General features: G+C 58.5%; 3 protein-coding genes across 6 annotated transcripts; 2 read left to right on the top strand and 1 right to left on the bottom strand.

The window, feature by feature from the left end:
- Positions 1-6,629: 6,629 nt before the first annotated feature.
- Positions 6,630-8,490, top strand: GSC2 (goosecoid homeobox 2). The gene is made up of 3 exons (XM_060029320.1): positions 6,630-6,885; positions 6,987-7,240; positions 7,759-8,490. The coding sequence occupies exons 1-3, from the start codon at positions 6,630-6,632 to the stop codon at positions 7,861-7,863; spliced, it is 615 nt and encodes a 204-aa protein (XP_059885303.1). The 3' UTR covers positions 7,864-8,490.
- Positions 8,491-11,016: 2,526 nt separating this feature from the next.
- Positions 11,017-20,672, top strand: ESS2 (ess-2 splicing factor homolog). Of its 4 annotated transcripts, XM_060029480.1 has the most exons (11): positions 11,017-11,154; positions 12,185-12,353; positions 12,445-12,546; positions 13,407-13,532; positions 14,314-14,483; positions 14,588-14,705; positions 14,982-15,115; positions 15,719-15,821; positions 17,257-17,366; positions 19,625-19,740; positions 20,149-20,672. In XM_060029480.1, exons 1-11 carry the CDS (start codon positions 11,020-11,022, stop codon positions 20,426-20,428), a joined length of 1,563 nt encoding a protein of 520 aa, XP_059885463.1. In that variant the 5' UTR covers positions 11,017-11,019; the 3' UTR covers positions 20,429-20,672. The 4 variants fall into 4 exon arrangements, with proteins under 4 accessions (XP_059885463.1, XP_059885464.1, XP_059885466.1 ...); XM_060029481.1 differs by lacking the exon at positions 13,407-13,532; XM_060029483.1 differs by lacking the exon at positions 14,982-15,115 and having other exon boundaries at positions 14,622-14,705.
- Positions 20,673-22,372: 1,700 nt separating this feature from the next.
- TSSK2 (testis specific serine kinase 2) lies at positions 22,373-23,466 on the bottom strand. The gene is given in 2 exon segments (XM_060029479.1): positions 22,373-22,414; positions 22,417-23,466. Coding segments are annotated over 2 exon segments (1,092 nt in total).
- Between the last annotated feature and the right edge of the window lie 1,400 nt (positions 23,467-24,866).

The following is a 24,866-nucleotide window of genomic DNA, read 5'->3' as shown; positions in this document are numbered from 1 at the left end:
CAGGTCTAGACATTTCAATAACACAAGAAAAAGAAATGAAAGCCTGGAAATTCCCTGGCGGTCCAGTGCTTAGGACTCAGCACTTTCACTGCCGGGGCCCACGTTCAATCCCTGGTCAGGGAACTAAGATCCTGCAAGCCATGCTGTGCCGAAAAAAAGAAAGGAAGAAAGGAATGAAAGCCATAAAGATTGTAGATGAAGAAGTAACACTAGCAGATAATATGTTCATGTGATATAGTCGTTTACATAGAAAACCTTAAAGTATATACAAAATCAAATTGAGGTGTATAAATTAATACATGAAATCAGCAAATTTGGATTGTATTTCCCCCAAAAAAATATGTTCTACAAAGGGCCAATAGGCACATGAAAAGATGCTCAACATAACTAGTCACTAGGGAAATGTAAATCAAAACCATAAGCTACCGGGAAGTTCCCTGGTGGCCTAGTGGTTAGGATTCAGCAATTTCACTGCGGAGGCCCGGGTTTGATCCCTGGTTGGGGAACCATCCCACGTGCTGCCAAAATACCAAAACAAAACAAAAACATAAGCTACCACTTCACATCCATTAGGATGACTACAAAATTTTTTTTTTTAAAAAAAAGGGAAAATAACAGATGGTAGTGAAGATGTGGAGAGATTGGAATTCTTGTGCTTTGCTGGTGGGAACGTAAGATGGTACTGCTGCTATGGAGAACAGCTTGGCAGTTTCTCAAAAGTTAAACATACAATTATCATGCGATCCAGCAATTCCATTCCTAAGTATCTACCCTAAATAAGTGAGAGCAGGGACACGAGCAGATACTTATACACCCATGTTCACAGCAGCACTATGCACAATAGTCAGAAGGTAGGAACAACCCAAATGTCCACTGACGGATGAATGGATTTTAAAATGTGATGTATACATGCAATGGTACTCAGCCATAACCCCTGGTTGTCAGGGGCTGAGGGTAGGAGGAAATGGGGAGCTAGCATTTAATGGGTACAGGGTTTCTGTTTGGGATGATGGGAAAGTTCTTGAGATGATAATGATGATGATTTAACAACATTGTGAATGTACACTTAAACATGGTTAAAACGGTAAATTCTATGCTATGTATTTTTTACCACATTAAAAAATAAAATAATAGAAGAGCAAAAGACTGAAATCACCAGACCCAAAGGAGTGTCACGACCCCTTGCTCAATTTCCAGCCAGTTCTCAGACCCAGACCTCGTCTGCTGAAGTCTCCTCCCGTGAGGAAGGATCCGGCAACACTGTGGAGAGTGTTTGTAGGCTTGATGCCCCTAATCCTCTGCAAAGGTACGTATGTCCCTTTCCTCAGGTAATTTTATGCTGGAGAAGAGGAAAACCCAGGCCATCTCAGAGCCATTGGATACAGTCTCCATGTTAACACTGGTCCCTGGGACCCAATGTGCCATCATGGCCTCTCCGTTGGATTGGGAATATAGAGAGGGCAGGCGATAAATGGAGTACTGACCCAACTCCATCTCACAGGGGACGCCAGGGGGCTCCTAACCTACCCACTGGCTATTCTCCAGTTTCTGAATGCATAATTGGAATAGACATATGTAACATTTGGCAGAACTTCCGCAGTGGTTTCTAATCTTTAGAGTAAGACCTATTTTGTAAGGGAGAGCTCCTGAACTGCCCCCTACCAAGATGAAAAAAATGCTTTCTCTTAGGAAGAATAGCAGAGTTGACCGTCATGGCTAAAGACTTAAAGGCTGCAGGTGGTGGTCTCTAGCAAACCCATGATTTAGTTCATTAGTCTAGCTCCTGAAAAAAATAGATGGATTGTACAACAGTTCTTTGTGATAAAACACTCAACAAACTTGAAATAGAAGGGAACTTCCTCCACCTGATAAAGGGCATCTATAAAAACAATCCACAGCTAACATGATACATTATGATGAAGACTGAATCTTTTCCCTCTAAGAGCAGGAACAACATGAGAGTGCCCACTCTCACCACTGCTGTTCGGTGATTTATTAGAGGTTCTAGCCAGGGAACTTAGGAAAATGAAGCAGAAGGCACCAGTGTTGTAAAGGAAAAAGTAAAAATCTCTGTTCACAAATGACATTACCCTGTATATAGAAAACCTTTAGAATCCACAAAAAGCTATTAGCATTAATAAACAAATCCAGCAGGTTGCAAGATACAAGATCAATGTACAAAATCAATTGTATTTCTATACACTTGCAGTGAGCAATCTGAAAATGAAATTAAGAAAACCATTCCATTTATAATAGTATCAAAAAGAACAAAATACTGAAGAATAAATTAAAGAAGTAAAAAATGTATACTCTGAAAATTACAAACATTACTGAAAGAAATTATAGATGATCTCAATAAATGGAAGACATCCTATGTTCATGGATTGGAAGAGTTAATGTTGTTAACATGGCAGTGCTCCCCAAATGGATCTACAGATACAATCTCTATCAAAATTCCAGCTGGTCTCTTCGAATAAACTGATAAGCTGGTCCTAAAATTCACATGAAAGTTTGTGGGAACCAGAATAGCCAAATCAATGTTGAAAAAAAGAACAAAGTTAGAGAGCTCACACTTCCCAATCTCAAAACTGACTGCAAAGCTACAGTAATCAAGACAGTAAGGATAAATGTATAGATCGATGGAGCAGAATTCAGAATCCAGGAGGAAGTCCTCACATTTATGGTCAATTGATTTGCAACTGGAGGGTGGGGAACAATTCAAGGAGGGAAAGAATAATCTTTTCAACAGATGGGACTGGGACAACTGGATATCCAAATGCAAAAGAATGACATTGGATCCTCAGCTAACATCATACACAAAAATTAACTCAAAATGGATCAATGTAAGAGCTAAAACTAGAAAATTTATAGTTTATAAAACTGTAAACCATCAGGGTTAATCTTCATGATCTTGGATTTGGCAATGTCTTCTTAGAAATGACACCAGAAGTTTAAGCAACCAAAGAAAACAATTCAACTTATTCAAAATCTTAACATCTTGTGCTTCAAAAGACACTATCAAGAAAGTGAGAAACCACCTACAGAATCGGAGGAAATATTTGTACATTATATATCTGATAAGGAGAGGGGGATGGTGCCAGGCTACAGCCTTGGGACCATGGCAGCTGCAGCCTGTCCCACTAGCCTTCCACTTACATCCAGAAAATGTGCCCAACCAGAATCCTGGGGAGTTTGACTTCAGTGCACTTAACGTGAGAGTGGGTGGGCTGAGGGTGGCAGGGCTGCAGGAAGTGCCCCAGCGGTGTGAGCTGGTGACTTGCAGCTGCCCCTTCCCTGGAGCATCACTGGTGGGAGCTGCCTTGGCCGAGAAGGCTGTGCACCCCAACCTCACTAAAGGGGGCCCCAGAACCCCTGGGCTAGAGTGGAACCAGCCTCCCCTCAGCACCCACCCCCACTCCCTCGGGTGCTCCCCCACCACAATCACTGATTACATCGCCATCACTCCAATGTTGCCTTTTTCAAAGTGTCCAATACATGCAGTCATACAGTATGTAGCCTTTTGAAAGTTGTTTACTAAATATGATGTGTGTGAGGTCCATCCCTGTTGTTGCACGTGTTGCTGTCACTCTGGGCTCCTCCCTGGTGTGCATGGACCCTGGACCCTGGCGTGTTCATCCATTCACCAGCTGATGAGAGTCTGAGTTGTTTCCAAGCTTTGTCGATAATGATTAGAGCTGCTCTAAACATTCATGGGCAGCGTCTTGTGTGAGCACAAGTTTTCATTTCTCCAGGGTGAATCCCAGGGATGGAATTGCTGATACATGGGGTAGGTGTAAATCTAACTCTGGCTGCTTTGTTTTGAACATCTCTTTCTCCTTCCTCTGTAGGGAGCCAGAAGAAGCCAGGCAGCTCCTTCAACACCCCCGCTGGGCATCTCCGTAGCTACATCATCTGCCTCACCAGGTACATTTCCTATTTCCTGTTCTATGACAGGTGACAATGTTGTTAAACTTCTTGCCACTCCACAACAAGGGTTTCCTTCCCTCCATCTTCCAGTACATTCTCCTCACCTTCCCTAAGACCCACCGTCAGTCTCAGCAGGTTCCTTCCCGCTCCCTCTGCCCCCCGCTGCCTGGTCACAAAGCCAGTGCCCATGGTTTAGGGTTTGTATCTGCAGCATTGCATTCCAGTACCAGGACCCGTCTGGTTACCTAGAGCCCATGATACCCACCTCACACTCAGTGCTGAGGACACCACAGTCACCTCCTATTGTTGCCTCTCGCCGTTCTCACTTTCTGTCTCCTGCGATTGCAGTAGATGGTGGCTGGGACAGAAGCCACCGGAAGGCTGACTCACCCCTTGGTGGTGCTCCATACTGGCTGTTGGCTGGTCCTTAAGCTGGAGCTGCTGGCGGGAACTGCTCTGCCTGTCCTCTCCTTGTGGCTGCAGGCACCTCCTCTCAGCGTGGTGGCTGAGCTCGGAGAACAAGCATCCCAAGATGAGAGAGAGAAACTGTGTCACCCAGCTGTAGGACCTGGCCTCAAAAATCACAGTGTCACTTCTGCTGCCTCCTAGTGGTTAGAAGCGAGTCACTAAGCCAGCCCACGTTCAGGGAGAGGGGATTAGATTTCACCTCCTGAAGGGAGGAGTGTCAAAGTATTTGCTGACATCTTTGAAATGCATCACGGTGGGCCGCTTATCACAGTGGGCCGCTTATCAAGGTGGACAGGTGGAGAGATGGTGCATCTACCAAGGTGGATAGGTGGGTAGGCGCCCCATTTATCAAGGTGGGGAATACCAAGCAAGGGATGGATTTTGAGATCTTGAGTCTGCCCCAGGCATGGTGACTGGGAGATGTTCATTGGTGGCTGAAATGGGACATGGAGCAGATGCTTAGGGAGATGAGAGCCTGGAGCAGAGGGAGAAGTCAGGCTGGTGGTATCAACTGGGGAGTCCTTGGCACAGAGGTGGTGTCTGAAGCTTCAGAAATGGGGAGGGATAAAGGAACAACCAGGGCCCAGCCTTTAAGACCACTGACCCTGTAGCCTCCATCCTTGAGGAACTGACTTCGATGGGTAGTCGGCCCCCAGGTGCCTCTCTGATCTAATGGTGAGCACATGGTTCTGCGAGGGAAGTTGGCTGGGAGAGGTTTCCAGGGTCACCCAAAGGGACACGTGGGAAGAGATGGGAGCTCTGGGGCAGTGGCAGCCATCTTGCGACCATGAGGTGGCCCACTCACAGATGTGGTGGCTCCTTCACAGAGCTTCCAGATTAACAGATCCTGGGCAGTCCTGGTGTCAGGACTCTTATGACAGTTGAGTCCGCAGGTTCTGTCACTTGAAGTCCAGAGTCCTCACTGACACCAGAGTGGAGTCAGCAAGGGAGCTTGAGGAAGGTGTGTGAGGTGGGAGGAGAAGCATGAGACCGTGTGTTGCCCCCCTAATGGTACCTGCCATTCATGGAGGCCCCTGCCCAGCGGGGTTCTAACCTCGCACACAGTAACTGGTTGAGCCCTCCAAGCACCTGAGAGTTAGGTCACTATTATTATGCCAGTTTATAGATTGGGAAACTGAGGCACGGCGGGGTGGTGGCGGTGGTGGTGAAGGAACCTATCCCACAGCCAGGAAGTGACAGCTGGGGCAGAAGCCAGGCCGTCTGCTGCTCTGTCCTGTGAGCCACACAGTAACTTTTCAGAGGTCCAGAGAAGGCCTTCAGCAGAAGTCCTGGCCGGCTGCTTAGATGAGGACGAAATGGTCTTCCTGGAATTTGGCAAAGTGCAGGTCAGCGACAAAGTTGGGCAGAATGACCCGGAGGGATGGTGTGGACGGAGCTGAGGAGTGGGGGTGTGGACACAGGAGTCAGCTCCTGAGAAGAATGGCTGTGATGAGGGTGGGGAGGGGGTGGTAATGATTTGGGGTGGATTCTGGGAAGTACCGGAAAGCAGATGATAAGTTTCCCCAGAGCACATAAGTGGGGCCTCCGATGGGGCCCAGGAGAAAAGGCAAAGAATTGGAGGCCCAGGGCAGTGGGGCTGCGGGTTTGGTGATGAGCAGAGATAGCTTCCCCCCCGCAACCCCGTTTCCTCCACGAGGTTGAGACCCGGGCTCCTAAGTATGTGTGTGGAGGGGGCGGGGGAATTTGGGCCGAAGTGCGGTGGGACCGCGGGGTTGCCGAGGGTATTGGGCCCCATTTGAGGTTGGAGCTCAGGAGTTTGGGGGCCAGGAGACTGTGCAGTTTGGGGGGGGGTGTTCTCCAGACTTGCTCCTCCGCCTGGTAGGTCCCCGAAGGGGACAAGGAACCAGCCCTGGTCGCGGTGGCTACAGGACCAGGGCACCCAGGAGTTGGGCCAGGAGGCGGCCCCGCGCCCAGGGTCTGCCGTGGTCCGGGCGTCCTCGGGCCCTTGCCCACGCCGCAGGGTTGGACAGGGAGCTGGCGGGCACTGGAGGCGGCCCTGCGCGCCTCTGCCAGCCCTGCGAGTCGGGGGCATGAACTCGCGGCGCAGGGCTTCTTGCGACCGCTCCCGCCCGCCTCCGCCGCCGCCGGGGATTAGCACGCTCCTGGCCGCGCGGCGGGATTAACCCGCGTGGACGCGGCGCCCGGCTCGGGGATTACGGCGCGCCCCCTCGACGGATATATTCCCGCGGCGACGGCGACGGCGGGCGAGAGGAATGGCGGCGGCGCGGGGCGCGGCGGGCCGCAGGGGTCCCGGGCGGCCCTGCCCCTTCTCCATCGAGCACATCCTCTCCGGCCTACCCGAGAGCAGCCCCCCGGCCCGGGTCGCCCGCCCGCCGCCGCCCGCCGGCCGCCAGAGCCCCGCGGAGCCGCGGCAGCCTGAGGCGCCCGAGGCCGTGCCCTGCGCCTGCTGCTGCTGCTGCGGCCCCCGCGCGGCGCCTCGCGGGTCCCCGGAGCCGGCCGCCGGCCTGGGTGAGTGGGCACGGGGCGCGGGAGCTGAGGGACCCGGGGCGGCGCAGGGGGGTGCGGAGCCCGGCCCCCGGCCCGCCCCTCACCGAGCCCTCGTCCCGCAGGCGCGCGACTACCGTGGCCGCTGAGGCTGGGGCCCGCGGCGCCCTTGCCCTTGGCCGCACCCACCGGGGGCTCCGGGGCGCCGCCCGGCGCGGGCGGCCCTGGTTCACAGCGGCGCACGCGGCGCCACCGCACCATCTTCAGCGAGGAGCAGCTGCAGGCGCTGGAAGCGCTCTTCGTGCAAAACCAGTACCCCGACGTGGGCACTCGCGAGCGCCTGGCCGGCCGCATTAGCTTGCGCGAAGAGCGCGTGGAGGTGGGTGCCTGCAGCCTTGGAAGAGTCGGCCTCGCGTGGCGGGCGGAGGCGCACAGGCCCCGGGAAAGCAGGGGCGCCGGGTGGGTCCCTGGCAGCGGCGCCTGGGGATGGCGCGGGAGGAAGGGCGCGGGCTGGAGCAGAGGTCGGGCTCGTTTTCTTTTCCTTAGTTTTAACCCCCTACCCCCCGCTCAAGACAAATGAGGCGCGCGTTTCTGTTCCGGAATTTGGGGAACTTGGAAGAGCGCGAAGCTGTTGAAGGGGCGTCCCGGGCGCCGTCTGACGGAGGCGGGGGTGGGAAGGGGCGGACGAGGAGAATGCTCCGGGTGGGAAAGGGGTCCCAGTCCCGAGGCCCGAGCGCCGGTCCCCATCAGCAGCGGATGAGGGGCGGTGGCTCAGCCGCTGCGCGGGGCCGGCCCCGCAGCCCGCGTCCGTCCAGAACCCCCGGCCGGTGCACTTGGGAACCGCGCGGGACGCGGGTCCGGGGCTGGGCCTGCCTGAGCGCCCCTCCTCCTCCTCAGGTCTGGTTCAAGAACCGCCGGGCCAAGTGGCGACACCAGAAGCGCACATCGGCGTCCGCGAGGCTCCTGCCGGGAGCCAAGAAGCCCCCGAAGGAGAGCTGCTGACGGCTGCAGAGTTACTCCTGGGCTCGGTGGCACCTATGGGGCCGGCTCAGGGAGAGGACAGACCTACCCTAATAGGAGTTGGGAGAGGACGCCAGCCTCTAACCTGGTGTCTGCCCAGTTGCCTGCGTCCTGGAGCTCAACGCGGGAGCCCCTCTGCGTGTGTCCCCGCGCCACCCGCCCCGCGGAAGGAGAGCGCACCGATGCTCCGTGCTCCATGAGCCTTCCCTCCCAAGCGCAAGCGGGCAGGAGGGCCGGGGAGACTCGGGGGTGGGGTGCGGGGCACAGAGCAGATCAACTTCCTCAATCCCCCACCACACCCCAGGAGGCACCAAGCCACCCCAGGACAGGAGCCACCCCTTGTCAACAGTGGCACCCAGCGTCCTCATCCCCGCCCACTTCCTGCTGGCCTCAGTCATCTCCTCAGCAGGGACGCAGCCCCCTTGACTGGCCTAGAACCCTCCAGAGGCTGGGCGGGTGGGGTCTCTGCGTCCTGGGGCTGGTGCCAGGGGCCTGGGCGTCCTGACCCGCGGAATAAGAAGGCTGGGTGAGGTAATCTCCAAGCCCCGTTCCTGCTGCTCAATCTTGTGAGTCTTGTGTGGATACTGAGAAATAAACAAGCTACTACAAGCTCTGAGAAAGCAGTCCAGACTCGAAGTCTTCCGTGGCTCCACTCCACACCCAGCCGGGACCTGCCCCTCCTCTCCTTCCCAGGGAGTGGGGGGCAGGCTTGTCACAGCCCGGTGAGTCCTCCGTCCCTGTGCCAGGGTGGGCCCAGCAGAGCAGACTGCCCCACAGATCGTGGCCCGGCACCCTGCACTGGCCTCTAGGAGCTGCCTCTTGGGTGGGGGTCCTTGGTTTCCTCACTCTGGGGTTTCCATGCAGGAGTGTCTGCCTCCCTCACAGCAGCCAATCTCTGCCACCCTGTGGGGTGGGACCAGGTTCAATTGGGAGAATCCCCCCCTCCACTGCCTTGGAAAATGCTGTCCCCTCCATCATCCTGGCCCCAGCAAGAAGGACAGCGTGAAAACAAGGCCTCAGTTCCCCAAGTTGGCCTGTATGGTGGGTGCGAGGCACCTAACACCCCCCTCACCTGGCGTGGGGACTTTGTTCTGCCTCCTCACAGGTCCTGGAGGGATGCAGGTGGGTATCTGGCAGGAGACACAGTCCCTCCACAAAAGGTGCAGAAGCCAGGGCAGCTCCTGGGCGGAACTCTCTGAGGCAGGTCAGCTCAGAGAACACAGAGCGCGAGGGGTCCCTGGGCAGGACAGCAGCTCTTGCTCACCCTCCAGGATGCACACTTCCTGTTGTCACAGAGCCCGTTTTCCTGAATCCTGGCCGTATCCCTGGAGACAGCACAGACTGCCTGTGGAGCTTCCCCACGGCTGGGACACCCTCATCCCCCTGGTCCCAGAAAGCTCGCCCTCGTTGGCTGAGTGGCTTTACGTCATGGTGTGGGGCACCCGTGATCAGTGCTCTGCTTTCAAGGGACCAGTAGTTATGCTGCCCTCCTGGCTTTTCCCTCCTCTCCAGCTATCTTGGGCAGGCTTGCCCCACAGCTGCCTGTAACACAGGTGTCCTTGGGCCAAGCCCAGACTCTCCCCTCTCGTATCCATTCTCACCCTGGTTTATCTCATCCAGCCTCAGGCTTGAGTCCCATCTCCGTCTCACATTTACATCCCAGCCCAGGGTTCTCCCCTGTGCTAGGCAGTTATGTCCAGCTGTCCCTTTGATGACTCCACCTGGAAGACCAGGGCTCCTCTAGGTCACTTTGTCCATGGCAGGCTGTTTCCCTGTGCATCCCCGGTGCGTGAGCCAGAGAACTAGGGGCAGGCGTCCTGACCCCTCTTCTCCCTCACCCACCAAACCCAGGCCAACGGCAAGTCGATTTTACCTCCCCAAACATTCCCAGAATCTGCCTTCTCCCCAGCTTCGACTGCACCAGCCTGATGAAAATCGCTGTCATCTCTCACCTTGACCGTTGCAGCTGCCTCCAACTGGTCCACCTGTACCTACTCCGGTTCGTCTGTGATTCATTCTCCATAAAAGTCAGGGTGCAACTCTGAACATGCCTCTCCCCTGCCTACAGCACTCCCAGGGCTCCCACTGCTCCCAGAACAAAGACAGAACTCCTCGCCGTGACCCGTGACCCATGACCCACGAGCCCCGTGCAGCCTGGCCCTGCCCCTCTGGCGTCAGCTCCCACCCCACTGCTCCTTGCATTTTGTGTATCCAAAGGTCTCCTCCCACTGGAACTTTGCACATGCTCTCCCCCTCCACCTGTTCAATGCCTGTTCATCCTTTGGATCTGAAACCACTTCCTTCCTGGGGAACTTCCCCTGACTGCCCCCTAGGTAGGCTGTCCCCTAGGTAGGCTACCACCTAGGTAGCCTGGGTAGGATGCCCGCTAGGTAAGATGCCCCCTGGGTAGGATGCCCCCTAGGTAAGATTCTTTTTTTTTTGCACCTACCCGCTGCTGTGTTATGCTTGTTTGTGGGTTGATCTGGTTAGTGTCTGTCTTCTGCATTCAACTGTCAGCTCCACAAGGGGAGGAATCATACCATGGAGTCCCCACTGAATTGTACTGAATCGTTCTGGGGCAGAAATTGTTTGACATAATTTACAACCTTTTGGGAAGACATGATCTTTCGTGAGAAATGCTTAGACAATTTTCTTGTCCATTTCAATGAGGATTAGCCTTCTGGGAAGCCAACTCTGGCACTTAGGCACCAGACATTTCTTTTCTTGCATAAACTTTGAATAAAAAGTTTGAAACATATATAACCAAAATTTCGGAAGCGTATTTTTTTAAATAACATAGAAGCGTATATTGATTATTTGAGAGAAATTGGAATTCCAAGGCTTCCAATTCCGTAGTGCTTTAATTTTTCACGACTAGCGGGAGCAACATGCCCCTAGCCCCTACCGCAGCGCCCCGTAGCTCCCACAGCCCAGATACTAAAGACCAGAGCAGGGCGGGACGAAGACTACAACTCCCATAAAGCTCAGGGCTCATGGTGACGTCACACGGAGCGCGGACCGGCCTTCGAAACGCGCGGCTACCCCATTGGTAGGGCTGTTTCAGGCGCCTGCGCAGTTGGAGCGCCCCGCCCCCGGCCTGCGCCGCGCCTGCGCCGCCGGGGCGGTGCTGGGATAGCGATGGAGACGCCTGGCCCTGCGGTCCGGGCCGTGCTGGTGCCCGCGGCGTCCGGGACCCGGAGGAAGCGCGCCGCCGGAGAGGCCGGTGCTCCGACGAGCAGGCAGCGGGTCCTGGACGAGGAGGAGTACATCGAGGTAGGACTCGGCGTGGACGCCAGCGATTTCCAGGCCACGTCCCTGCCCCGCGCTCCCCCACCCCGCGCTCCCCCCGGGTCGCTCCCTGGGTACCGACGCTCTTGTCCGCTCGCAAAGGTGGAGCAGCCCGAGTCTCTGCCCTCAGGATGTGGACAGTCGGGGGGACAAACAGGCACAGTGTGGAGCGAGGTGTCCCTGCTGTTAGGGAGCAGAAGGGGCGGATGTGTCTGTACGCCTTGGGGGGTGGCGGGTGTCAGGGAAACAAGGTTCTATTAAAGGGTAATTAGGAATTTGGGAGGATGGCGATAAAGAGGGTTTCTTGGAGAGCGATAATGGCAAGTGTTAAGGCTGGGGGTCCTGGAAACGGGCTGCCACTATGGCAGCATCATTGAGCGGGTAGGCATCCCACCGCCCTTGAAGTAGGAGGAGCTGGCACGGGACTGGGAGGAAGTTGGTTAAGTTTAGGAAGCTCCTGGGATGTGCAGGTAGATGGCGTTAATGGGCGGCTGGGTGTACAGAAGTGCAGCTCAGGGGCAAGTCTGGCTGGAGGTGCGAAGCTGGGAATCTCCACCAGTGCTGGTGGTGGGATGACTGGCTGAAGGCATCCCGGTGAAGGATTCAGACTGGAAATAGGAAATCATGGGTGGAATGCAGGTGGCAACACGCACATTGGTCCAGCTGGTGTGGAGGTGGAGGCAGTGAAGGAGAATGAAATTGACCAGTTAGTGAGGGAGAGGGAAGGCTTTGAAAGTGCACCCAGTGGGAGTTCCCTGGTGGTCCAGTGGTTAGTACTCCACGCTCTCATTGCCAAGGGCCTGGGTTCAATCCCTGATAGAGTAACTAAGGTCCCACATCCCACAAGCAGCATGACGTGGCCAAAAAAGAAAAAAAAATTACAGCACTACGTTCCGCCAAGTTCTGGGGATTCTTGGTCTGGACAGAGGTTGGGGGCCTCACACGTACCCTGTGGGCTGAGTGGCAGGGGAGAGGCAGATGGGAGCTCTGACTTATGTTCTGATCGCGCCTTTAGGGCCTCCAGACGGTTATCCAGAGGGACTTCTTTCCTGATGTGGAGAAGCTGCAGGCACAGAAGGAGTACCTGGAGGCCGAGGAGAATGGAGACCTGGAACGGATGCGCCAGATCGCCATCAAGTTTGGCTCTGCCCTGGGCAAGATGTCCCGAGAGCCCCCTCCGCCCTGTAAGAGGAGTCCTGTGGGGGGGCGGGAGGGGACTCCCGCTGAACTGCTGCTTCAGTCTTCCTCCAATCCCCATCCCCTCTCCTCCCCCAGATGTGACTCCAGCCACATTTGAAACCCCTGAGGTGCACACAGGCACCGGGGTGGTGGGCAGTAAGGCCCCAGGCCGGGGCCACAGCCTGGAGGACGGTGATGGTGAGTGAGCGCCCCACTTCCCTCACGCTGTTGGGTTTGCCTGGGGACCTTGTCTGTGGGGCCCTGGGGTGTTCAGGGGAAGGCTGCTTCTTGTCCCTGAGGGTCTCTCCTTAAAGGGCAACCCATGGGGTCTAAGAGGCAGAAGATCTGGGTTCAGCTCCCAAACATGGGGGTCATCTGAGCCTCCAGCCCTCCTCTGTGGCGTGGGAATCTCGCCTCCCCTCTTGCTGGCCTGCTCACTGTACCAACCTCTGTCCGGGGGGGCGTCATGAGCCTGGGGCGGGGGCTCCTTCCCTCACTGCTTCCTTCAGATGCCTCAGGGCCTCTGCACTTGCTTCTCCTGAGCTGGTCGCCCCCTGTGGGTGACTGCATGGCTGCTCCTTCTCTTCCTTCAGATCTCTGCTCAGATGCTGCCTATCAGGGAACCTTCCCTGACCTCCCAGCGCAGTCACTCACCCTGTTCTCTGTGATTTGCCACCTGGCTCTGTTTTCTTGCTGGAGGACACGCCAGTTTAAAAGGCGTTTCTGTTTGTTTACCATTTCTCCCTCCACAAAAGCAGGTCCTTTTGCCCTCGTCTGCATGCCCTGCACCTAGGGTGTGCCTGGGCCTCCGGGTCTCCAACACGCTTACTGGAGTGTAAAGATTCATCCTGATTTTTCTGGGGAGCCTTCCCCAGAAGGAGCATCTTGGGCCCTGTGAACAGTGTGCCATGGGCCTCCTCTCAGTCGGTGCTTCATCAGGGGTGGACATGTGTGTGTGTAGATGGCCATGAGCTGCTGTCTACTAGCGTCGCATCCACAGTGTGCTCCGCTGGCACTGGTGCCCTGTGCGAGCACATGTGTGACGTTTTCTGCTCCAGAACCCAGCCTCCTGCCAGTCACAGCACGTCCTGCGTGTCCTCAGAGCGTGGTTCTCCGTTGCGATGTGGCTCGAGAATCACAGACTGTTGGCAGATTCCTTTCCTTTGAATCCCCCTTATTTTTCGGTAAATGCAGGAATCCCCTGAGTAACCTGAGCGTAGGCGCCACGCAGTTCACGGCTGCAGGCGAGGGGACTGAGGCTCAGGAGGGCAGTAACCTCTGCAGGTCCCAGAGCTTTTGGTGGCGGGACGGGGTCTGAGTGCCCAGCTTTCTGACACTCGTCTTGACCTTTTAGGCACAGTGCTTTGCACGCTGCCTGGCAGGTGGTGGGGGTGGAGTAGAGGCCCTCCCCTGTTGTCCTCACTGCATCTGCACTGCTGTATGCAGTGCTGCACCACCTCAGCGGGCTGCCCTGGCAGCGGCCAGGGCGGCCCGGGGTGTGGCCCAGTGCCTGTTAGGTGCCTACCCGCCCACTGCTAGATAATACAGGGTCCTTGCCATCAGGTCCGCTAGCAGGTCACGAGGCTTAGGTGACAGTCATCCCCCTGTAGCACAGATACCAAGAAGGGAGGGAATCAGGATAAGGGACAGGGGGACAGTCCAGGGTTTTGGAGGCAGGACCTACAGGACAGGCACTGTTTTGGTGTGGGAGGACCCCCTGTGATCGTGCTGCTCTAACGCCCGACGCCCCCTCCCGGCCTGAGTCAGAGTGCACTCTTCACTGCTATGCAGCAGCTGGGAAGGGCCCCTGGGGGCTCCCTGGGCAGCTGGGGGAGTTGATTCCCCCCAAGGGGGTGTTGTCTGGCAGTGTGGGTTCTCACAGACAGACCCACGACCAGAGGCAGGGTTCCTGGGACCGAGTGACTGCATGATGGTTTCATGTCACCTGCCCACACCCCTGCACAGGAGAGGCCACAGAGGAGGAGGAAAGGGAACCCCTTCCCAGCCTGGACGTCTTCCTGAGCCGGTACACAAGTGAGGACAACGCCTCCTTCCAGGAGATCATGGAGGTGGCCAAGGAGAAGAGCCGGGCGCGCCACGCATGGCTCTACCAGGCCGAGGAGGAGTTTGAGAAGGTGCCCTGGTGCAGGGTCAGCGGTACCCACTCGGGGTGGGAGTCCCCGGGGCCAGGGCCCAGGGCCGGGGGTCCTCCCTGACCCGCGCTCCCACCATGACGCAGAGGCAGAAGGATAATCTCGCGCTCCCGTCGGCAGAGTGCCAAGCCGTGGAGAGTGGCCAGGCTGGTGTGGACACCTGGAAGTACAAGGCCAAGAACTCCCTCATGTACTACCCAGAGGGTGAGTGGCGGGCCGGGCGGGGGCGCAGGCTGGGGCCGGAGGTTTGGATTGGTTTTTGGGAGTGTGTGACTGTGCCCCTTGTACTCTGGGCCTTTGGGGGTCCCGGTCCGTTTCAGGGCAGGCAGGTTCACCTGCGGAGTCTGCGCGGTCGTGTGGCTCCCCCAGCTGAATTCAGGCTGTGCTCCGTGGGGAACCAGCTCCTCTCCCTCAGGCCCTGAGCGAGGGGCAGGGGGCCTGCTCACCCTGACGCTGAGGTGATTCTGCTCCCACTGCCAGGCGTCCCTGATGAAGAGCAGCTCTTTAAGAAGCCACGGCAGGTGGTGCATAAGAACACCCGCTTCCTCAGGGACCCCTTTAGCCAGGCCCTCAGCAGGTCCCAGCTGCAGCAGGCCGCTGCCCTCAACGCCCAGGTGAGGGACCGGGCCAGCGGGGTGGAATGGGCATCCTCGCCTTTCTGGTCCTGGCCACCCCCATACGTTAGGACTGTCCTTGGGCTCAGCAGGGCTCGGTGGTGGGGGTGTGTCTGGGTCCCAATGTGGCGGGGTCTGAGTCTCTTCTCCATTTGTGGAGGCTTCAGTCAGACACGTTCTGTGGGTCAGGTCTGTGCCAGTTCCCGTGGGGTGGGCTGGGCTCGGTGTGGCGGACAGCAGAGGTTCCTGAGCCCGGATTTACTGCAGGGCAGTGACTCCGGCCGTCATGGCGTTGAGGAGGTGGGAGGTGGGGGGCCTGTTTTGGAGCCATCAGAGCACAGTTGCCCCAGTTAGCATAGCCCCCCGCAGGGCCCTGAAGTCAGTAGCCCCTGAAGGTGACGCATGTCAGGTGTGGCTCGGCATGGAAGGCGGAGGTGTTTCCTTGCTTGGTTGCTGCTCTGATGGGTCCTCAAGGTCCTTGCAAGGGCCAGGGTCCACCTCGCTTCCCCTGGGTCTGCACCCAGGAAGGGGGGTGTGCAGCCTCTGCCCGTCAGCCAGCGGGGACGGCCTAGGCCCCTGACACCACCTCTCCTCTCGCTCCAGCACAAACAGGGCAAGGTGGGCCCGGATGGCAAGGAGCTTATCCCCCAGGAGTCCCCTCGCGTGGGCGGATTTGGATTCATTGCCACGCCTTCTCCTGCCCCTGGTAAGACACACGCCCGCTGGTAGGACGGCCTTGGGGGAGGTGGGCGGCCCATCTGGCCTGGCACTCCTGGCACTCCCCTGGGTCTGCACCATGCCTCATGTGACTCAGGCCCAGGGTCCCATCTGTGCCAGGGCCGAACAGGGCTGTGGGTGGCTGGGCTCTCAGACAGGCCTGACCTGGGACGTGTGGGGCCAGCTGGACTAGCTGGTCTAGCTGGGTGGTTCCTGTGGCTCGCCCTGAGCTCAGCGGGACAGACTGGCCTGGTGAGCAGGCAGAGGGGATCTGGGGGGAGGCCAGTAAGTTCAGCAGGTGCTGGGCAGGCGGCCTTTTAAAAAAAATTTTATTTATTTATTTATTTATTCATTTATTTAATTTTTGGCTGCATTGGGTCTTAGCTGCTGCATGCGGGTTTTTTCTAGTTGCTGAGAGTGGGGGCTACTCTTTTTTTTTTTTTTTGGGGGGGGCTACTCTTTATTGCGGTGCATTGGCTTCTCATTGCGGTGGCTTCTCTTGTTGTGGAGCGTGGGCTCTAGGCACGCAGGCTTCAGTAGTAGTGGCACATGGGCTTCAGTAGTTGTGGCTTGCGGGCTCTAGAGCGCAGACTCAGTAGTTGTGGCGCACAAGCTTAGTTGCCCCACGGCATGTGGGATCTTCCCGGACCAGGGCTTGAACCCATGTCCTCTGCGTTGGCAGATGGATTCTTAACCATTGAGGCACCAGGGAAGCCTCTGGGCAGGCATCCTGCATATGGAAGCCAAGCTCAGTCTGCAGGAGACTGGGTGCACCTGGGCCTCCAGGGGCCATGCCTGGCCCGTGCAGGTGGGCAGGACGGTCCTGAGGGGTCGTACAGGGCCATGTGCGCTTCCCTCAGGCCACCTGCCTTGTGCCACTGGCCTGGGCTGGGTGTCCCTGTCAGTCTTGGGTAGTTTTTCCTAGTTCTGGGTCTCACGTCAGCAGGTGTGCGGTGCTCACAAACCTAAGCCCAGAGATCACAGCAGGCGCATGAGACTCGGGGTGGCCTCCTGGGCACACCTGCTCTCTCTCTGCGTCCAGCGACACTGGTGGCTGCGCCATGGCAAGGGCCTGTGGAGGCACCTCGGTTTTCCCAGGATCCTGGGAGGTTTGGGAGCCCTGGAAGGCCCTGGGTCTCCTCCCTGCAGCAGGGTCCTGTGACTGTCCTCCGGGGGCCCCCTGGCCCTGTGCTAGGATGGGGGTCTAACTCACCCAGCCCAGCTTCTCTGCGAAGCCCCCTACCCCAGGCTAAACCCCACGGTGCAGGGGCATGGGCTGGCCTTGATGTTTCCCTCCCAGAGGTCAGAAGTGCCGGGTTCTGGTCCTGGGAAGGAGAGAGGGCAGCTGCTGGCCTTGGTGCTTGTGAGCTGTGACCCGCATCCAGGTCCCAGGCCTGAGCTGGCTGTGGGCTCTCCATCCGCAGGTGTGAACGAGTCCCCACTGATGACCTGGGGGGAGGTCGAGAACACGCCCTTGAGAGTTGAAGGATCTGAAACGCCCTACGTGGACAGGACGCCAGGGCCAGCCTTCAAGGTGGGTCACGGTGGGAGCAGCACGGGTGGACGCAGGGCCTCCTGAGCACCCATAGCTCCGTGCACAGCGGATGGGCTGTACACCTGGGCAAGCACTGCACTTCCACGTAGGACCGGGCACTGAGGACAGGCGTGGGCGGGTGACTGGGTTGGGGGAGAGACTGGGGCGGGGGTGTTTGAAGCACCAAGGCAGGGAGCTGCTGGGGCCGCTGTGAGCCTGCAGGCCCGGAGGATGGGGCTGTTTAGAGATGAGGGGCGGTCTCAGGTGGGCTAGGAACTCCTGCTGTGCTGCAGCCTGAGGGCGGGAAGGGTCCCAGAATCCTAGTGTCCGTGGGATGCGGCTGTGTCCTCAGGAGGGCTGTGTCCTTGCAGAGAGAGGCCTCTGGTTACGGGAGAACCAGATCAGGCGCCCCCAGCCCGGTGTCATAAGCAGTCACAGTTGAGATTCACAAGGCCTGGAGCCCAGGAGGAAGGCCTTTTGTGGGCCAGAAAGGCAGGCGAGGGGGCTGGGTGGCAGGTGGTTTGTAGGGATGGGGTGGCCTGGGAAGGCGCCAGCGAACTGGCAGGCAGGTGGGGCCCCAGAGCGACATTGGGAAGGCAGGTCCCTGGTCTGCACACAGTTTGTGGGGAAACTGAGTGATGGGTGTGGTTTGTGGGGGAAGTGGGGGAGGTCCCCAGAGCCTTGCGCGTACTGTCGGGTGCTGGGGGGGGGGTTGCTGGTGGCAGAGGTGGGTGGTGCCACAGAGGCTGAAGGCTGTAGGGTCACGTCATCTGCTTTGTAACCCCAAAGAATGGGGCATGGAATTTGGAATTCACATAGGTCTGCAGAGGGGACAGGGTCACGGGTCTCCTTAAACACAGCCAGCACCGATGTGGAATGCAAAGGAAAAAGTGTCAGTCACTGTAGGAACAGAAACATACGATCATAGGAGCGACTGGCTTGGAGAGAAAGCACAGACCTGTGCGGCAGAAACCTGGTGGCTGAGGGGCGGGTGCTTCCCCAGTGCAGGGGTGATGCGCGGCCAGACAGCGTGCGCAGGGCCCGGGCACCTTGGTTCTCAGCCTGGGATGCGGCGACAGCCGAGAAAAACTTGCAGGGGGATGTGTGCCGTCAGGCGTTGAAGTGAGCCACCCTTGGCAGGTGGGTCAGGCCTGAGCCTGGTCCCAGCGCCCAGGCAGGATTTGGGGCACCGTGCTGAGTGTGTGGAGCTAGGGTAACAAGCCAGGCCCTCAGTGTGCACAGCAGGATGAGTTCCGGAAAGATGGAAAAGTTGAATGTTAAAACAGCAAATGTTAAACCTCAGAATAACATACCGGTCGACGTTTAATGTGATGTTGAGGCAGAAAGGCTTTCTAAACACGACAGCAAAGGGAGAAATCACGAAGGGAGTCGGGGCTGGATCGCGCTACGGGAAGATGACAACCCCGAGTACAGCGGAAAACGTCAAAAGTAAAACTACAAGCGGATAACTGAAGAGAAATCTGAACGGTGTACGTTAATGTAGCCAACATAGATGAAACTCCTGCAAGTGAGAAAGGAAACAAAAAACCAATAGAAAGACAGGCCCAGGGACTTCCCTGGTGGTCCAGCGGTGGAGAGTACGCCTTACAATGCGGGGGGCGCGGGTTAGATGCCTGGCCGGGGAACTGGGATCCCACATGCTGCGGGGCAACTAAGCCCACACACCACAACTACTGAGCTCACGCACCTCAACCAGAGAGCCTGCGTGCTGCAAACTACAGAGCCCACGCACCCTGCAGCCTGCACGCCACAACTAGAGAAGACAAAAACCCGCATGCCACAGCTAGAGAGAAGCCCGTGTGCCACAATGAAGATCCCCCATGCCTCAACGAAGATCCCGTGTGCCACAACTAGGACCTGACGCAACCAAAAAGAAAATAAAGTTAAATAAATAAATCTTTAAAACAAACAAACAGAAAGACAGGCCCACGATGCATTTCTTGAAGTTCTCTATGGAAACGCAGAGGCTGGTACACCCTGGCAGTCAGACGAAAGCATATTGAAACAGGCCCTTTTCCTGGAAGGGGGTCACAGGTGCCTGACCGGGCAGTGCCGGCTTCATGAAGAACCCAGGTGGGCCTTGGGCGGGTGGGCAGCTCAGGCTGGCTGGGGGCTTTCAGGGGCAGTGATGGTGGGCTGTTGGGACCGCAGGGGCCACGGGAAGAGGCCGGCGCCTCCGCGGCAAGGACTCCCTGGCTGGGTAGTGGCCCAGCCCCCCCACGCCTGCTGTCTTTTAGATCCTGGAGCCGGGCCGCAGGGAGCGTCTGGGGCTGAAGATGGCCAACGAGGCTGCCGCCAAGAACCGGGCCAAGAAGCAGGAGGCCTTGCGGAGGGCGACGGAGAACCTAGCCAGGTGAGGGTGGCCCGGCCCCTGCAGTGGGTGCTCTCAGGGCCGGGGCCTGTGGCCGTCCCTCTGGCTGGAGCGGTGCCCTCTCCGCCTTGTGCACAGCCTCCTCCTCCCGCGTACCTGCGGGGCGCCTTTAGGCCCGTCGTCCCCACTGAGCTCCTGTCCACCCCATGGAGTCGGTGTTATCACTGCCCTCGGAGAGGGTTGGGGTCCACTGCAGCCCCTCAGCCGAGGGAGCCACACCCCTCGACTGCAGGCTCGGGCTCACTGTCTGGGCCAGGCCATCCAGGTTCCCACCCAGAATGATCACGCATCTCCCGGGAGCCTTCCTGTGAGGCCAAGGGAGACCCTGCTGCAGGGGGAGCCTGGTCGGGCCTAATCCTGCCTCTCACCCACCCCGTCCTTCCGCTGCAGCCTCACCCCCAAAGGCCTGAGCCCAGCCATGTCCCCAGCCCTGCAGCGCCTCGTGAGCAGGACGGCCAGCAAGTACACAGACCGGGCCCTGCGTGCCAGCTACACACCGTCCCCAGCACGCTCTACCCACCTCAAGACCCCAGCCGGCGGGCCCCAGACCCCGACGAGCACACCGGCTCCTGGCTCTGCCACACACACACCCCTCAGCCAGGATCCGGCCTGCATCACGGACAACTTGCTGCAGCTCCCCGCCCGGCGCAAAGCCTCGGACTTCTTCTAGTTCGTCCTGGGCTGGGCCCGCGGGAGCTTCATGGAGCCCTCAGGGCAGCTCTCTGCCCAAGAGAGGACTATGGCTTTCTGGGGACCCAGGCCTGAGCCCGAAGCAGCGAGCATCCCAGGAGACACGTGCTGGGCTGGCACAGGACATGCCCTGTGGCCTTGGGGAGCATCCCAGGGCCTTGCTGACATGCTTTTCTATCAAACCCCAACCTGTTCCTATTTAATCCTCATTAAAGAATACCTACAGCTCAGCGGGGCTGCCTCTCCGCCCTGTGGCCTGTGCACCCTGGGGTCACCCTCATGCCTGCATTGCACCTGCATCCTGTACTCAGGACTGCGGACCTCCCGGGAGGAGGCTGCTGGTGGTGACCCTCGGAGGGTTGGGGTGTCCAGCCTTTCTTGCTGCTGCCTGCGTTGGCTTCCGGTGGTGCCCTCAGGGCTGGGGACCTGCCTCTGAGCTGAGCTCACAGCCCTTTGGTCCGCCCTTGGGGAGGGCAGAGCCCTTGGCAGTTGTGCCCCAGGTTTTCCTGCATGAAGAGCTGGTCCCTGGTCCTCCTGCCGCCAGGTTCACCCGGGCTCTGGGCCCAGGTCCACAGCCTCCCTGGCCAGGCCTGACCTGCGTGGTTTGCTGGTGATGCAGCTGCACGGGTCCTGCATGTGAGGCTGCTCCCGTGGGAGGCGCCTTCCCAGTGGCCTCAGCCATCACCTCCCAAGCACCTGGCTTCCAGCTCAGGTGGGCAGGGCCGTCCCCATGTCCCCTCCCTCCCTTTCTCGGGGCTTCAGGCCCTGCCTGCCACGTGCTGCTGGGTTGCCGGCCTCACCCCGTTGTCACCCCACCAGTGAGACCCTCATGTAACAGTAACCTGGGCCACAGTGTCACAAGCAGTGGGGCTGGGCTCCACTTGGACCCGAGAGCGCTGTGGGCACCACGGGCGGGCACCTGCCTCCGGGCCTGAGGGTGTTGGTGCCTGACCCCGGAAGTCTTGGGGCCAGCTCCTCACAGGGAGGTGGGCTGGCTCCCAGACAGGCTCTTTAGGCCTCAGGTGGGGTCGGGTTGTGCTCAGAGAGGCAGCCTGGCGTCTGCTCAGATGGGAACCCCTCGCGCTTTGAGCACGCGCACCCTGCAGTGGGCCATCCTCATGCTCCCTGGAGGCTGCCTGGGCACCAGCTGGCCTGCGCTCCTCCTCAGGGAAGTCCTGCAAATTCCTGGGAGCCAAGTCCTGGCTGTGCCCTGTGCCCCACCAAGGGGGCGGTGCTGGGACTGTCCAGGGTCAGGAAAGGGCCGCTTTGGGTGCTTTATTCTCCATAGAGAAGGGTGGGTTTGGCCCTGAGGGAGCCCCCAGCAAGTAGGGGGTGGAGGTCTGGGTGGGTGTGAAGGAGATGTGGGGCACTGTCCAGGCAAGGCCACAGAAGACCAGGTGCTGACCACCTGGCGGGGATGGGGGTGATGGCTGATGAAGCATGAGGGCTGCTTGGCGGGGATGGGGGCAGGGGGAATGCCGCTGGAAGTTCTTGGCTTCGGGGTCTCCCATTCCCAACTGCGGGAATGAAGGGAGAGGGGGGTGTTGAGGAAGGGCTGCCTGAGTGGGGGCTGGGCAGGGTCGGGAGGCACGTGGGGGCCTGGCAGGCGGGCGGCCGCGGAGTCCTTGCCCATGAGGCCTGGCCCCCACTCCAGATCCCCTGCGCCGCAGGGAGGGGAGTGCTGAGTCCTAGAAAAAATGACTCCTCGAGGCCTCTCTGCTGCATACACTCTGTGGTTTATTTGGTGGTCAGGATTTAACGTCTTTGCTACTAAGTGGAAGAAAGCTAATAGAACGTAATCAAAATAATGGTTTAATTGACGGATTTTACTCGTTCTTGCACCTGTGCCTTCTTCAGCTTCTACCTCCTACTTAGCTTACGGGGTGCTCACCACCCCGCCATGCCCCCCAGGCCCTCCGCACCGCTAGGTGCTCGCCTTCCCCACCTCGGCTCCGGAGACGTGAAGTGATGGTCCTTCGCCCTGGAGGTCTCAGCCAGCCGGTCCTCCATCCTGTCCACGTTCTCGGGCACCACCAGCAGCTGGTGCTGGGTCTTGGCCCCCAGCTTGTGGTCGGGCTGGTGCTCAGGCCAGTGCTCGGGCCGCGAGCCCAGCTGGGTGTCCAGTTTGCATTCACCCCGGTACTTGCCTTCACCCTCCCTCTTGAAGGAGGCCAAAGACACGGTTTTGGGCTTGGGGGACTGCAGCCATGAGTGGCTGAGGATCTCGTCGATGCGCAGCCGCCGGTTGACGTCCGGCTGCAGGATGCGGTAGATAAGGTCCTTGCACTCGCCTGTCAGGTTCTTGGAGCACGGGAAGTTGACGCGATGCTCCTTCTGGATGCGCAGCATCTTCTTGATGTCCGAGTCATCATAGGGCATGGAGCCACAGACCATGATGTAGAGGATCACGCCCAGGCTCCAGATGTCATACACCTTGGGCTGGTAGGGGATGCCCTGCAACACCTCGGGGGCCGCGTACGCCGCCGACCCACAGAAGGTCTTGCTGAGGATGATGCGCCCACTGCTGTCCCGCAGGCAGCGCTTGGAGAAGCCGAAGTCTGACAGCTTGATGTTGAAGTCCTTGTCAAGGAGAAGGTTCTCACACTTGAGGTCTCGGTGGACGACGTCCAGGTTGTGGCAGTAGTTGACGGCTGAGGACAGCTGCCAGAACATCTTGCGTGCCACGTCCTCGTGCAGGGCCCCCCGGCACTTGATGAACTCGAGTAGGTCGCCCTGAACTCCGAGCTCCATGATGATGTAGATACGGCCGTCGCAGGTCTCAAAGATCTCGTAGGTCTTGATGATGGAGCGGTGGTTGACGGTCGCCAGGATGTCCATCTCCCGGGGAAGAAATCTCTCCACAAAGTCCATGGGAGTCTTCTTGCGGTCGATGATCTTGACGGCCACGTTGAACTTGAGGCGCTCGGAGTAGGCGGATTTGACTTTTGCGTATGAGCCCTTGCCCAGGTTGATGCCCACGATGTAACCCTTCTTCCTTAGGACTGCGGCATCATCCATGGTGCCAGGAGCGTCTGGCGCCACTGCCCTCTACATCCCCTCCCAACCTGGGCCAGCAGGCATTGTCCTCGTTTGCACTGTGGGAAGCCGTCTGGCCGGTCTGGGCCTGCACTTGGAGGTGTGGAACACCCAGCATTGTCCCCCTACATGACTTCAGCCTGTGAAGTCATAAAGCCAGGCTGCCCGGAGTGGGGACTGGCCGGGGACAGGCCCTGGAGCCCTGGAAGTCAGGCTGGCCTGGCAGGAGTCCTGTTCCCTGCCTGCTGGAAGGAAGCTGGCGCCCAGGACTGTGGTGACCCTCACTGCTCTTCCTCCTCGCTGTGCTGCACTGTCCCGAGTCAGGCCCAGGGGACCGCCCAGGTCCAGCCAGCATGTGGGCCCCACGCCCGTTTCTCTCTCCTGGATGTGGGGACTGACTCTGCAATGGCCTCTGTCCCACAAGGGCCAATTTCCTGACCCTTCTTTGAGGTGTGATGAGCACCCCCTCGGGGGCTGTGTCTTCGGAACCTGCCGTGCTGGGGAGGGACTTCCCTGGTCCGGCCAGGCTGGTGGTGGTTCCAAGCCTGGGAGACAAGACCAGCTGTCCGGGGAGCGGGGGTGGGGTGGGGGTGGGTCAGTGCTGTGACGGCGAGCAGGGTGTGCTTGGGGCAGAGGGCAGCTCAGAGGCTGTGAGTGCCCAGCCCGGCGGCCCGGTCCCCAGTGGGCTGGCAGATGCACGTTCCGGGATGGGTGGTGGTGGTGATAGGTCCAGGCAGGGAAGGGCGTGGGGGAGGGAAGGCCGTTCTGAGAATGGCTGAGTCCCAGAGTTAGGAGGAGGTGGAGGAGAGGGTGGGGGGACAGCTGCTGCAGGTCCCGGAGCAGGAGCAGCCAGAACCCAAGTCCCATTTTAAGATGGGTCCTGGAAGAGCACATAGGGAAGGGGCTTTGGGGTGAGCAGAGGCTAGCGCCTGTGGCCAGGCACGGGGAGGCTGGACCAGGCAGGCCCACGGGGAGGGGGACCGGCAACAGAGGGAGACTGGGTTCTGGTGCGTTGGCCAGTGAGTGGGCGGGGCCTCAGGTGGAGCCTTGGTGCTGCGGTCCCAGGGGTCTTGGGGGACGGCAGCACCCCTAGCACTGACAGTGAAGAGCAAGCACCTGGGTGAGGGGGGATCTTGAATTATGTCGCTGGGACCTTTGTGAGCTGTTGGAACCCTGGGAGGGCACATCTTTGCATCTCAGACTGTCTTTACCCCTGGAAACAACGTGGAAACCCTTTTGTTCTTGCTTTGGGAAACGGGGCCTCCTGTAGCATCTCCTCGGGTGTTTCGCAAGCCCTGCTGTCCACTTGTCTGCCCTCTGTAGCGCGTTGCCAGGACAGGAGGCGTGCCGTGTGTGTGCTCAGTTCTCCGGGGGTTGGGGGA

Source organism: Delphinus delphis, chromosome 13, assembly GCF_949987515.2.
Source record: "Delphinus delphis chromosome 13, mDelDel1.2, whole genome shotgun sequence".
Lineage (NCBI taxonomy): Eukaryota > Metazoa > Chordata > Mammalia > Artiodactyla > Delphinidae > Delphinus > Delphinus delphis.
Note: the sequence above shows the minus strand (reverse complement) of the source record. Positions and strands in the feature narration are given on the sequence as shown.